Source organism: Ostrea edulis, chromosome 2 (assembly GCF_947568905.1).
Source record: "Ostrea edulis chromosome 2, xbOstEdul1.1, whole genome shotgun sequence".
Lineage (NCBI taxonomy): Eukaryota > Metazoa > Mollusca > Bivalvia > Ostreida > Ostreidae > Ostrea > Ostrea edulis.
Window position 1 is genome coordinate 45,085,569 of NC_079165.1, and position 13,142 is coordinate 45,098,710.

The 13,142-nt window shown below is 34.2% G+C and overlaps 1 protein-coding gene and 1 non-coding gene across 4 annotated transcripts in view; one reads left to right on the top strand and one right to left on the bottom strand.

The window, feature by feature from the left end:
- The window catches only part of LOC125679362 (activating signal cointegrator 1 complex subunit 2-like), a 40,077-nt gene extending 28,880 nt beyond the window's left edge, over nt 1-11,197 (bottom strand). The window contains exons 1-2 of one of the 3 annotated variants that reach the window (XM_048918539.2): nt 11,043-11,197; nt 1,211-1,375 (exon numbers count right to left, since the gene is read on the bottom strand). In XM_048918539.2, coding sequence (XP_048774496.2) covers nt 1,211-1,375; nt 11,043-11,114 — 237 coding nt within the window. In that variant the 5' untranslated portion in view covers nt 11,115-11,197. Of the gene's footprint in view, nt 1-1,210; nt 1,376-4,709; nt 5,238-11,042 lie in introns of those variants that run through there. The other 2 variants (XM_056154180.1, XM_048918540.2) reach the window with 2 other exon arrangements.
- Nucleotides 4,427-4,500, top strand: Trnat-ggu (transfer RNA threonine (anticodon GGU)). Its single transcript has one exon. It is a non-coding gene; the product is annotated as a tRNA-Thr (tRNA).
- Nucleotides 11,198-13,142: the final 1,945 nt, after the last annotated feature.

A 13,142-nucleotide genomic window follows, 5' to 3' on the forward strand; every position in this document is an offset into this window, starting at 1 on the left:
TCTGCACTATATAAGGATGTGATTTTGATAGCCTAGTGGTTAGAGCACTTGATACAGAACTTGGAGACCTGGGTTCGATTCTCGATCCTGTCTCAAACCTAAAATGTTTAATATAGGTAGTGACTATTCCTTATAAGGCACTCAGCAATGCAAGTAAAAGTCAGTGGTTTTCTTATTTTTTTCTTTTGTTAATATTGTAATCAAAATTCTAAGGATCTTTCCCACCAATAGAAATGGTGGAAAATTTAGAATAGAACAGACCCCATTTCACACTCCAATATGCAACTTTTGAGATAAGAGCTTTTCTGTGTAGGAGGTGCATTTAGTGCTACATATGTACTTTGAATGCCAAAGCGGGACAGAGTGGACCTACAGTCAGTGAGGAAAATGATAACAAATATCAAAAGTGGCTTCTGTTTGAAGATGTAAATGTAGGGAATACCAAATACTATAAAAAAAATGTCTTACTAAACTAATCAAAATCAGACTTCTCAGATCCACACCATATACTCTTATGCAGAATATCTAAGAAGTCTGATTTCAATTAGATTGAATGTTTTACTAAGATGAAAACATAAAATCAGTTTCACATTTGCAAGTAATATCCCAGATATAATATGTATGAGCAATGAAATAACATGACACAAAAAGCATTTCATGTATTATTTACCACCCCCCCCCCCCAAACTACATATCACTTACTTGGTTTGTGTATCGATCAGGTGATGAAATTGCATATGAGAAACTTACTGTGCACATCCATTTGTGCAGTTATGGGCATTTGTCCAACTCCAGTAAACAAATTGTTTTGTGCATACTGTTGTGCATTCTATTGTGCTGTCTACGAAAGTTCTCTAAAGGGAAATAACTCTAGCAAATTGTATTCACTTCTGAATACTCCCATTTACTAAGAATTTACCAAATATGAGAAAAAAATTATTGACAACTTAATTTTTGTGCTACTATCCAATCAGCCTTAATTAAAACTACTTTTTGTTTTATCAGTGTCCTGTTAAAATCACTAGAGATGAGATTTTTCCTATGTACTCACCATTGGTGCAAGTTAAATCAATTCAGCTTCGGCAATTTATTAAATAAAAGCTTTAAAAAATTTATTTGGATATACAGACAAGGTATTCCTAGTGGAGAAGACTAAAATACAACATGTTTTTTCATTCTACATCTAAGGAACATAATCAACGTGTTTCACCTGGCACCAGAACTTGTCATGGCTTAGTTGCAGCAACCTGTGCAGATCCTGTACATTGAAGCGAATTCTGTCCCCCCATTCCTCTAGTTGCCCACTTTCTGATGATAAGTCTGAAGGTGGAGGTATGTAAGATACAAATCTAATGTCTTCCACGCGACTCGAGTCCTAAATTAAAACAAAACAAATTAATACAGCTCATGAAAAACAGTTCACCATCACGGCACATGATACGCCCGTCAGATGTTTTTGTTTGTTATAAACAGATAAAAGTGCTTAGCACAAAATCATGTCAACTTTAACTGGATCAAAGACTGCACTAATATCTTTGCTTTTAGGTCTGAGGTAAAATCAAGATTATTAGTGCAAAGATTGCACCTATGTCCTAAGGTAAAATGAAGATTATTTCTTGTAATGTGTCTATTGCATATTGCAATTGACTTGTCAATATATTCTTGAATTGTTCAAATAACTACAGAAATATTCAAAAACATATTTTCCTTTTATTACAAATATTTAGATAATTTATTTCACAGGGTATGAATTACTTATTTTGGGTTGTACAAAGATTATACTCATTAATTATTAATTAATCTTTCACTAGACAGATGTAATTTAGCTCTTATCAAAATGATATTTGACTCTCCGCCTGAACTCTGAAACACCATGACTTACTCCCAAAGGGCTAACAGAACCTTAATTAGATAGACAGATTAAATTACAAACACCATCAGCTTAAATTACCATTCCCATGAGACAATCCCTCCATCTGTTCTGTGATGTGCTTGTTAAGTCTTTACATCTTTACAAATTTCGTAGTACAATACTGCACTTATTTATATTATTCATGTTAGAAACAAAATTATAAGTATTCATATTAATTGTTATGTAGCTACATTTTATTTCTGAAAATGTGTATTTCCTGATGTAATGATTACTGAACAGGGTTGAACATTACTCTCTAATATATGTAGGGATTACCTCCCTTAAAATATTGGGGGTTTTGGGGTGTGCTTTTTTTAAAAGATACTTCTAGGACTCTTCTACAAGAGCCCAAAAAGGGGGTTATGCCATATATGGCCATATCATCTTAATTATAGGTCACTGTGACCTAACCTTAAAGTGGGACCCACCCTCTACCCAAGATGTATCAGCTGAAAATATTTGATGATTCTAGGTTTCATAGTATTTAAGTTACGACCCCAACACAAAGCAGGACAGACAGACGGACACTGTCGCCATACTATAATATGTACAGTCAAAAGACAAATGTATAAAAATCTAATGGTATCTATACCATAACAAGAGGCCCATGAACCAAGCACTTAAGCAATTGCATTTTCCCATGTAAAATATTATGTCCCAATTATGCCCACCCCCTTCTTTAGTGGCCTCACCTTGAACCCTGAGATCAAAGTGTAAAAACAAACTTGAATCTATATTACATAGGATTACATATCACTTAGAAAATTTTTACTATTTAATGATAGTGGTTTTTGAGAACAAGATTTAATTTTCAATGACCAAGTTTTTGGGAACCAGTATGTTAAAAACTTTAAACACCTATCATGGTTTTGCCCTTTGCTCAAGTGTCACTGTGGTAAAAACAAAAATCTGTAATTTACCCAGATGTTTTCATATTAATTCAATACCAGGTAAATTTAACCCTTATGGCCAGTTCTTTAGATTTTCAAAGTATTTTCCTATATAAATGTACTCCAATGGAAAACCATGACCTTATCCAGAATCCAGGTGTCATGCTGTGAACAAACTGGAATCTACACTACACATTATGACAACAAACTGTACCCTTGTGATTCTTGAGAGAGAAAAAATCTCAGAGTTTTCCCTCTATTCCTATGTAAAACTTCCTCCAACACTTATCAAAGAACAATCCTGAGCCCAGGGTTGTGAAAAAAGAATTTACATAAGTTTATAGATGAAGATGTTTACATACCAGTTTGAAAAATTGCACTCTTGAGAAAAAATTTTTAAAAAAAGTTCTGTATATTCCTTTGTAAAAGTTTCATCTCCTTATACGGACTCACCCTGGTTCTACATTACATACAAATGCTTAATTATCAATTTGACATTTCGCCATTTTGAATCTCATCTACCCAATTAATCACTCCTCGATTGTATTAGGTCTCCTATGTTTGTAATTGGTTAAACACCAACACTACTGCACTTTTTACATCAATTGCATTATATTTTCCATGTTCAATGAAGAGGCGGATCCAATGTGTAGAGTCGTGTAACAAGATGATAAAATGCTTTGACAGCTGTCTGGATAACTTCTGATTTTTTTTATCCTGTTATCGATATAACTACTAATACAAATCCATTTTGCTTTGCCCTCCAACACAACCATGCCGTAAGACATATTGATAGTAGAGGTCTATACTATACCACCCCCTCATAAAAAACACTAGGGGATGGTATGATATAGATCCCTACTATTATTATTACAGACAAAATTACTGGTTCCTTTGCTAATAACAATCCATAAACTTACCATACATTACATTTACAGGTATGGCCAGGTCTAGTACAATCTCTTTATTTAACTATGTAGCTTTATTAAGATATATTGCTTTATAATGCTATTTGAAATAGCTTGATTAAGCTTGTTAAGATTGAATTTCTTAAGTGCAGTGGTATAGCCAAAAAATTGCATAATAATTTTTGAATGTGTTATACTTTGAACTAACCACAGCACTATTCTAATTAGAGTTCATATCAATACTATGTCATTTGAAGATTTTTCATGAAAAGAGAATTTCTTTTGAGTTGTTAACTGTCCACTACCCTGTGTGTGTTGAAGCATAGATAAGTATCACTATGATGACTTAACAATGTGTAACCGATTTCAAATCCATTATTCTGTTGATCCTCAATGATTTTAATCATATTCTGAAGATTGGATAACTGTTGTTTAACAAATTAATAATCCTGAACATTTGACAATTGTGAATCAAAATTCTTCCTAAGGGATGTAGTTTAAAGGGGAAGACAACCCCAAAATTCTTTACATGATAAATGATAGGATTAATTATATGATAAAGATTTGCCATACTATTCTGTTGATATACGGCCTAGATAAACTTCAGTACTAATTCGAAAACGTTGAAAATTAAAATTCCCACTATCTATAGAGGCTGCCATGATGTGGAACTCTTTTGTATTGTAGTAAGTAGGGCTATACGGACCGTGGATATCGGCCTGGATGGCTCAGTGGTTAGAGCACCTGGCTGGTGGTGCAGGGGTCCCGGGTTCGATTCCCGGTCCAGCCAAAGATTTTCTCCTCTCTCCTTTATATACTACATTTGGTGCCGTTGACCACCCCTGTTGGTGCAGGTTGGCCTGCCAGGGGCGAAATGAACATGGGTTGATCTTGAAAGACAATTATAAAATTATAATTGATCTTAAGGAGGGAGGAATGTAGTAATTAGGGCTATACGGACCGTGGATATCGGCCTGGATAGCTCAGTAGTTAGAGCACCTGACTAGTAATGCAGGGGTCCCGGGTTCGATTCCCGGTCCAACCAAAGGTTTTCTCCTCTCTCCTATACTACAGTATTCAAAACCACAACAATCAATAATTTTGACGTCACACCATCTGTTCCTGTTTTGACGAGAGTCTAAGATCATGAAAGATGTCCATGTGGTAGATTTTATGAATAAATAGGTTGATGCCTTCCTGTCAAGCAGTTAATTACACTAATGTGATGGGGAGATGTGAAAAAAGTTGGGTTTTTTTTAAATTCCTGACCCAACCAAGTCATCTGAAAAGAAAAGACTATGTAGACTGTGGATCCATCATTTGCATGCGTAATGATAAGTTGAGGTTCGAGACATTTGTATGAAGAAACATTTACCCTCTGTCTGGTCTGCGACTAGATTGAACGTCTTCTTTTCTTAATTTCTTCTTGCAAAAGAATGGACTCAAATCTATACAGCTTCAAATTTAACTGTTCGTGACTTGTCATGTTTACAGTGCTGCTAATGAAATAAACCGGAACCGACAGTGTGACGTCATAAATTAAACTTCAATGGTCACTCTCTCAGCGGCGGGTAATTTAAAATATATGATAGATTAATATGATTTAGTTGTTAAGCAAGGATTTTTGTTGTGAAAGACAATCAGTTACGATATCAGTAACTAATACTTTATTCATAAAAGCAACAATGTGGTTTGGGTTGCCTTTCCCTTTAAGGTAAGGTTTGCAACAACAGGGAGATAACTCTTGATCTACCTCAGTGCACTTCGCACTTTATGACGTCACAATGAAAACATGCGTCACAACATAGTGGTATCGTGGGAAAATGTCATAACATTTACTTGTTATCTACTACCGCTGTCTAGTGTCATTTGTACATCTTCATGATAAAATAATAATAATGTTTCTCAAATGATCATTTATAAATTATTTTCTTTGATATTATAAAAGTCTACAATTTTTTATGTATAGTATGCGCTACGGTAAATTTCCATTTTATGTTGTGACCTTGAAATCGCCCCTAATGGTCACTGGCATTTGGAATACATAGAGAAAGTCAGTTATTTGTAAACAACGATATGGCTCTGGTATAAGATGATGATCAACACCGGTTGCTGATACCATGTGAAACCATGAGATGATCACATGTAATCTCTGCGAAACTTGCTAGGGAAAGTAGGATTTATTTTTATGCTGTTAAATAATCGATCATTGTTGATGAATAGTATCTTCAAATTTGACAAGGTTCGATATTAACGAAGGTAGGAATTTTTATGACCGTCACAAGCATTTTTTTAAAAAATAAACCTGACCATGCTTTACCTTTCTTATTACATGCACTTTATATTTCAATGCTATGACTTCTACTTGTGCCGATCGAGTGATTTATCGCATGAACACTGAAATGTAGAAAACGTGACTGATATGATCACGAAAGAATAAAAGAGGGGTCATCTCTAGTACATCTTAAAATGGTCTTAATTTTGTCTGAGGAACATCTGCATAATGGCACATATCTTGTCAACATAAAACAGATTTGCTGAGTGTCATTTTTTCTAACTTTACGTTAATTTATTTCAAAGTTGTAGTATATAAGACAGGTTCGGGCTAATGAAACACAGACTTTATGACAAAGCGGGACCGTGGAAAACCCACCAGGAAATTGAAGATATTGTATTGAATTTAGAAAAAACAAACAAACAAGAGGCCCATGGGCCTAGAATCGCTCTTCTGATACATTGTAGAACAGGCAAAAATTCTTACTAACCAAGATTCATCAATTAACAAAGTTTGATTATGTTAAGTCAAATATTACCTGAAAATTTAAATGTAACTGACCAAAAGTAGGTCACTGTGACCTACTTTTGGTCGACACACTGAAGACTCAAGATGCATCAACTGACAAGTCAAATAGTATTCAAATATAGCCGTCAAATTTCAAAAGAAGGCCACAGTGACCTACTTTTTGGTCGACACACTCCAAAGACTCAAAATGCATCAACTGACAAAGTTTGATAATTGAAGTCAAATAGTATCTGAAATATTCAGATATAAACGTCAAATTCCAAAAGTAGGTCACAGTGACCTACTTTTTAGTCAACACACTCTGAAGACTCAACATGCATCAAATGTCAAAGTTTGATAATTGTAAGTCAAATAGTATCTGAAATATTAAAATATAGCCGTCAAATTCCAAAAGTAGGTCACGGTGACCTTCTTTTTGGTCAACATACTATGAAGACTCAAGATGAATCAACTGATGATCCTAGCTTTCATAGTGTCCAAAATAAGCATCTAAAATTGAGAATGTGAAATTTGAATGTCTGCAAAATTCAAAAAGTAGGTCACTGTGACCTACTTTTTTTTTATAAATATGTTTCGAGGCCTCTAGACGCATCAACTTACAAGGTTTGATGATTCTAAACCTCTCAGTATCTGAAATAACAACCTAAAATGTATTCATAAATGATTAGCCATAAAATTCAGATAGTAGATCATGGTGACATACTTTTCACATGACGCACTTTAAGGTCCCATGATCCATCAACTGACAACTTCTGATGATCATAGGCTGAAAAGTGTCCAAGATATGCATCAAAATCCATTTAATATTAATTACCTGCGAAATTCAAAAAGTAGGTCACCATGACCTAATTTTGAGACAACATGATATTAAGTCCTAAGATGCATCAACTGACAAAATTTGATGATCCTAGTTCTTATACTAAGCAAAATATCAAAGTTTTAAGAAAACAAAATTTAAAGTCAACTTTGAAGTGACCTAGAGACCACACCCTTTGCCCCAGGACGATGCCTTGAACAATTTTTTATCTATAACCTATCCTCATCCTTATGCATAAGTTTGGTGATAATTTGCCCAGTGGTTCTTGAGAAGAAGATTTTTTAGCAACCACTACTTTTGTTTGCATTTTCCTAATTATCTCCCCTTGTTAAAGGGTCACAACCCTAGTTTTAGTATAAATGAAAGCCCTTGGGCCAAGGATACCCTGTGACAAATTTGACAAAAATTGGCCACGGGGTTCTTGAGATATAGCCCTTTTTCCAAAAAGTTGACGCACACCGCACGCCAGACATATGGCCATATGATTAGCTCTTTGAGCCTTCGGTTCAGAAGAGCTAAAAACCAAACATCTGAATTTCTAATAAATGTGATACTACAATACTTGACAAATGAATATCAATATCGTTTATCGGTTTTGGGCTGGAATTGTATTTTGTTCTTGAAAATTCTCAATGCATTCTTCAAAAGTTGTACAATTATAAACTAAAGTGACAAATCACATAAATGAAATAATTCTTTTTAATCTGTTACCATGGAAACAAAGCCCGTTATAGTGGTTAGTAATTCTATATGCTTTCTTAAATGTTTATGGTCCAAATATTATGTTAAAAGTGAAATTTTTCTGATGTAGACCTTGTAAAGCTGCTCAATATGCATTTTTTGTTGCCATGGCAACCAATTTAAATTTTATTCAAGATATAAAAAGCGCTATTTTTTGTGTTTTGAAATAAGATTTCTCTATTGATTAGTTTAATCTTATAGATAATACTCTTTTTAAAAATTCTACCAGCCTTTTACCCCATAAGTTTTCCTCGAGTAGTTTTTATACCACTAGTATTCCCTTTTGTATAAAGATCCTGAAAATGTAAAACATTACAAAATTAAGCCCATCTGGTCAAAAAACAACATGGGCAATTTCTTTTTTTAAAAGTCAATTTCTAAAAGATAAATTCCTTCTGAACATACTGATATGCAACATAACTTTGTTCGCTACATGTCAAAATGTCGCAAACCTTACCTTAAGACAGGGTTTGACACTAAGGCACGTCCGACTGGCCAAGTCAACTAAATGATAGGTCCGGTCAGGTATAATGTCGATATACTAGTCCAACTGGTCGTGTTAAAAAAGTAAACAAGAAACTTTACTTTAAACCACAAGATATTTTATTCTTAGCTAAAAAAAATAACCACAAAGAGTTTGAGAGCAAGTTTGAACCGCGTGATGACACAATCTCTATTTATAGTTCTAATAAATAAGTTGCGGTCGGAAGTGATGTTTTACGACATTTACTCGATGTTAACATGTGTAAAGTTATGTTTCGGATAAATAGATATAAATTGAATTAATTTTCATTAAAAAAAACAGTTTAATCGAATTAAATATTTATAAGAAAGTGTTTATCCAATTAATAAATTATGTCTTAAATAGCCATTTTTCGGTGTTGACATATGTGCGGGAATGTCTCTATGTTCAAATATGACTTCTCGTCCTCAAGGAAAGATGTCCCAAGAGAGAGAGAAAAAAAGAAAAGGAAATTGGGAAGAAACAAAGCAGGGCTTATGAAATAGAAATTTTAATAAAAAGCGGTTGAGGTCATTTTATTCAAAATGGACTAAAGAATTTCCGTGATGGGTAGAATTTAAAGAAACAGAAAATGTGTTTGAAAATAAAAGCATCAAATTGAATGAGGAGATTAGATATTTTTTTTAGACAATTAAATACGTTTTAGTTCAAACTTAAAGTTTGTAACTTGAATATGTAATTTGAATATGAAGAAACTATCAGTTTTTTGTGGAAAGTTGGTCAGGGGTAGTGGATGTAAGGTCAGGTCTAGTAAAAATCATTTGAAGTAGCCCGACTGGTCTAGTGCTCAAAAAAGTAAATGTCAAACCCTGCCTTAAGAATTATTTTTGGTTTACATTTCAAGGTTGAAGGATGAAATATGTTCACTACATGAAATTTAGTATTTATGCTTTTAGAAATGAATTTGATAAAAGATTTGAAATAGCTAAGTCAAGCTGTTTCGAATAGCTTTATAAAGCTATATAGCTTAATAAAGTTATAGAGGGCAAAGCCCTCTCACGGCCCAAAGGGCCGTGAGAGCGGAGCTCTCCCTATAGGTAACACGTATATGTACATGTTTAAAAGGAAAATATAGGGAAATAATGAAAAATTAAACCATACCTATGGAACTTGAAAAGTTTGGTACTAATGGCGTCGATTCGAATAATATGTATACGGTGTGACCGTTGGACCGAGCGAAGAATGTAATGGTCAATGGAGAGTCCCAAGTGGTAATCATAATTCCGTTAAGTACGGTAGATTATGATTCATTTAAAAATATATATTTTGAATGAAATTTTCCTTGCGCTAAACACCCAGTAACATCTCAGTATTAAAGGGGTTTATATGGGGACAACAGTTTTACGGGATCTGCCTATTCATTGAACGCGGTAAATAAAACGCAAGGCGACGTAAACAGTGCATCGTGACGTCACATTTAGCCTCGACTTTTTTCTCGTTTTCAAAGCAAACAATTATAAACAACAATAATACATTCCGTATGCAATGAAAAAGGCCGTTAAAACTAAACAAAATTAACCAATGAATTCAAAATTGTAAAAAAGTAACCGTAATTTTATGGTATATTCTTATTCAAAGAAACTCATGAACTCGTTCATCTATTTAGTCGTATTACGGTTTTATATGTATTTATTTGCTAAAACCTGTTACAATGATAATTATACTATTCACTTTGAACAAACTGAGTGTTTAAATTACGAATTGCACGTCAGAGTCTTCTATTATTGGCATTCAAAATAAAACACGAATAACTGTTGAAGCAGGTAATGAAAAAATAAATGGCGGCGCCCATATGGATCACGAAAATTTCAGTGAACATATATAGAGATTTTCTCTTTTTCTTTTGTTGATTTTGACTTTTTTCTTTTACATACGTGTTACCTTTAGACCCTTGCTTTGCGGACGAGCCTTTGGCCCGTCCGCGCTTCGCTCGGTATTATCGCGTGGACATGTATTTCTCCATTTTGAATCTCGTCTACCCTAGTTCACGTCGTTCTGAGATGTTACATAAAATTCGTAAAAGCAAGTAAATCTTATTTTCTTAATCATGTATAATCACTCCACGATTAACGCCATGTTTGTTGTTGTGGTTCAAACGCTATGTTTGTAAATTTCCTAAATAACGACGCTGAATATGACGTCACAATGTACTGTTAACATCAATTGCGTTATATTTCCCGCGTTCAATATGTAGGCGGATCAAATATCCAAAATTAGGATGCTTTGATACAGTTCCGTCCTCGTGCTAACTTCGGGTTGTCTTTGTTCTGTTTTGGATATAGATACCAATGCCAAAATTTGTTTGCTTCGCCCTCAAACACGGTCACGCCGTAAAACATATTATAGCTAAATATAGAGATTATGCTGGACCTGATGGCTCCCCAAATTACCCCCCCCCCCCTCAATAAAAATACCCCTAACCCCCCGAAAAGTATACTTAATGCATACCAATGCTAAAACATTCGTAACCTTCCCATTATGTTCCTCTTTTAACCGCAGTTCATGAAGTGACACTGCCATGTATGATGTTGATTGTTGACAGTCTGTCTGGGATTGTCGATCAACTCGTACACAAACAATTTCGAACCCACATGGTCAACTCATACACAGATTTTTAACCAGTATCCGGTTACGGGTCATTTCGCGTCCCGACCTGTACGATAAGTGCTGATAATTTTAGTTCCAGGTTAAAATCTTTGTTCCCGCCCGTTTAAGTTTGATTGCGGCCATAAATTTTGTTTCGGACATTGTTTTATCCAAATATTGAATGCAACAATTCATTTTAAAAGTATCTCTTCAAATAAAGTAAAGTAAAGTAAATTTTATTTAAAGTCGGCACTATATACATTCAACATATCAAACACAAGCTCTGTAGAGCTTTTTAACCGACTTTCACATTCATGTATATCAAGGACAAAGACACATAGCATGTATGTACACATATACACAGATATATCACAGATTAACAAGAGAATACAAAATAAAAGAAAACTTTCATGCAAGAATATACAGATACGAAAGCATAAGACTAAGAGGAAGAAATAAAATACTACAAGCAAGAGTATATGTATATAAAAATCATCATTAAATTCCAAGCCAATTAGCTATGTTTGCTGTTTCAAGTAAAAGCTGGATAGTATTAGAATTTTTGAAAATAATTTAAATATAATTAAAATCAGTGATGGTAGTAAATTAATCATATAAATATTTAAAATTTCATTGCTGATGGAATTTACTAAAAAAATAAATAATAAAAGTAAAAATAGAAAAGAAAGGTCTATTGAGCCATGCAAACACACACATAAACGCTGCATAGATAGAAAGAGCAGAAGCAACATATAAAGATATGTACACTGGACCTAGGATCTGCATGATTTACACTTACATGTGGGGCCAGACCACGTGGAAATAAAACGTTTAAATTGATTTAAAGTGATAAGATGCCTGGCTTCATTTGGTAAAGAGTTCCAGATCCTAGGAGCACTGTACCCAAAGGACTGCAACCCATACCTTGTTGTCCTGACACTGGGCACAATGGCAGTGTTTGTGTATCTAAAACTCTAAGAGTGATCTTTAAATGCAATGATGTCATGAAGAAACTGAGGGCTGGAATTATTTATAATTTTATAAGTTTCTATAGCCAGTGTGCGCATACGCCTTGCTTTTAAGGTTGGAAGAAGAGATTTATGAAGCAATTCATCATATGTAGAAACACAATCATTATATATGAAACGAAGGGCCCTTTCTGTAGTTTTTCCATTTTTGTGGTATTCTTCTGAGCAGAGCAGAAGTGACAGGTAAGGGGGCAGTAGCTATAATTTGAGAAAATAAAGGAATGGTAAATTGTAAGTTTACTTAGACGATTAAGATTGTGTCCTATTCTTTTTAACACATTTAATTGCCTAACTGCCTTCCTACAAATGTCAGTAATATGGGAGTTGAAATTTAATTGATAATCTATATATGGTCACCCCTAATAGTTTAACCTCCGATTCACTGCATAGAGTAGTTTCTCCTAGATCAAAAGTTAATTCTAAATCTTTGCTCTTCTTTCCTACTGAAATTGTCAAAAATTTGTCAGGGTTTGCCTTCATTTTGTTGCAATTGAACCAGTTTAAAAGGGATACGCTATCATTTTCCAATGTGGTCTTTATATAATATATCTGCTTTTTCATGAGAGTAAGAAACAGTGTTGTCATCAGCATAATTATAAATGGAAGAGTCAGAGACAAAGTCGAAAATATCATTTATAAAGACATTAAACAGTATTGGTCCAAGTATCGAGCCCTGAGGAACGCCCTTGAAAACTGGTTGAAATGAACTAGAAAACTCCCCGATTTTCACATATTGATATCTTTCATTGAGATAACTTTCCATAAGACTTAAGGCTTCACTTCCAAGACCGTAGTGTTTAAGTTTTAAGAGAAGCAAATCATGGGGGGAGACAGTCGAAAGCCTTAGAGAGATCCATAAGAATTGCGGCTACATACTTATTCTCATCCAAGGCTCTCTTCCAGTCTTCCATGACCCTAAACAAGGTGGACTGAC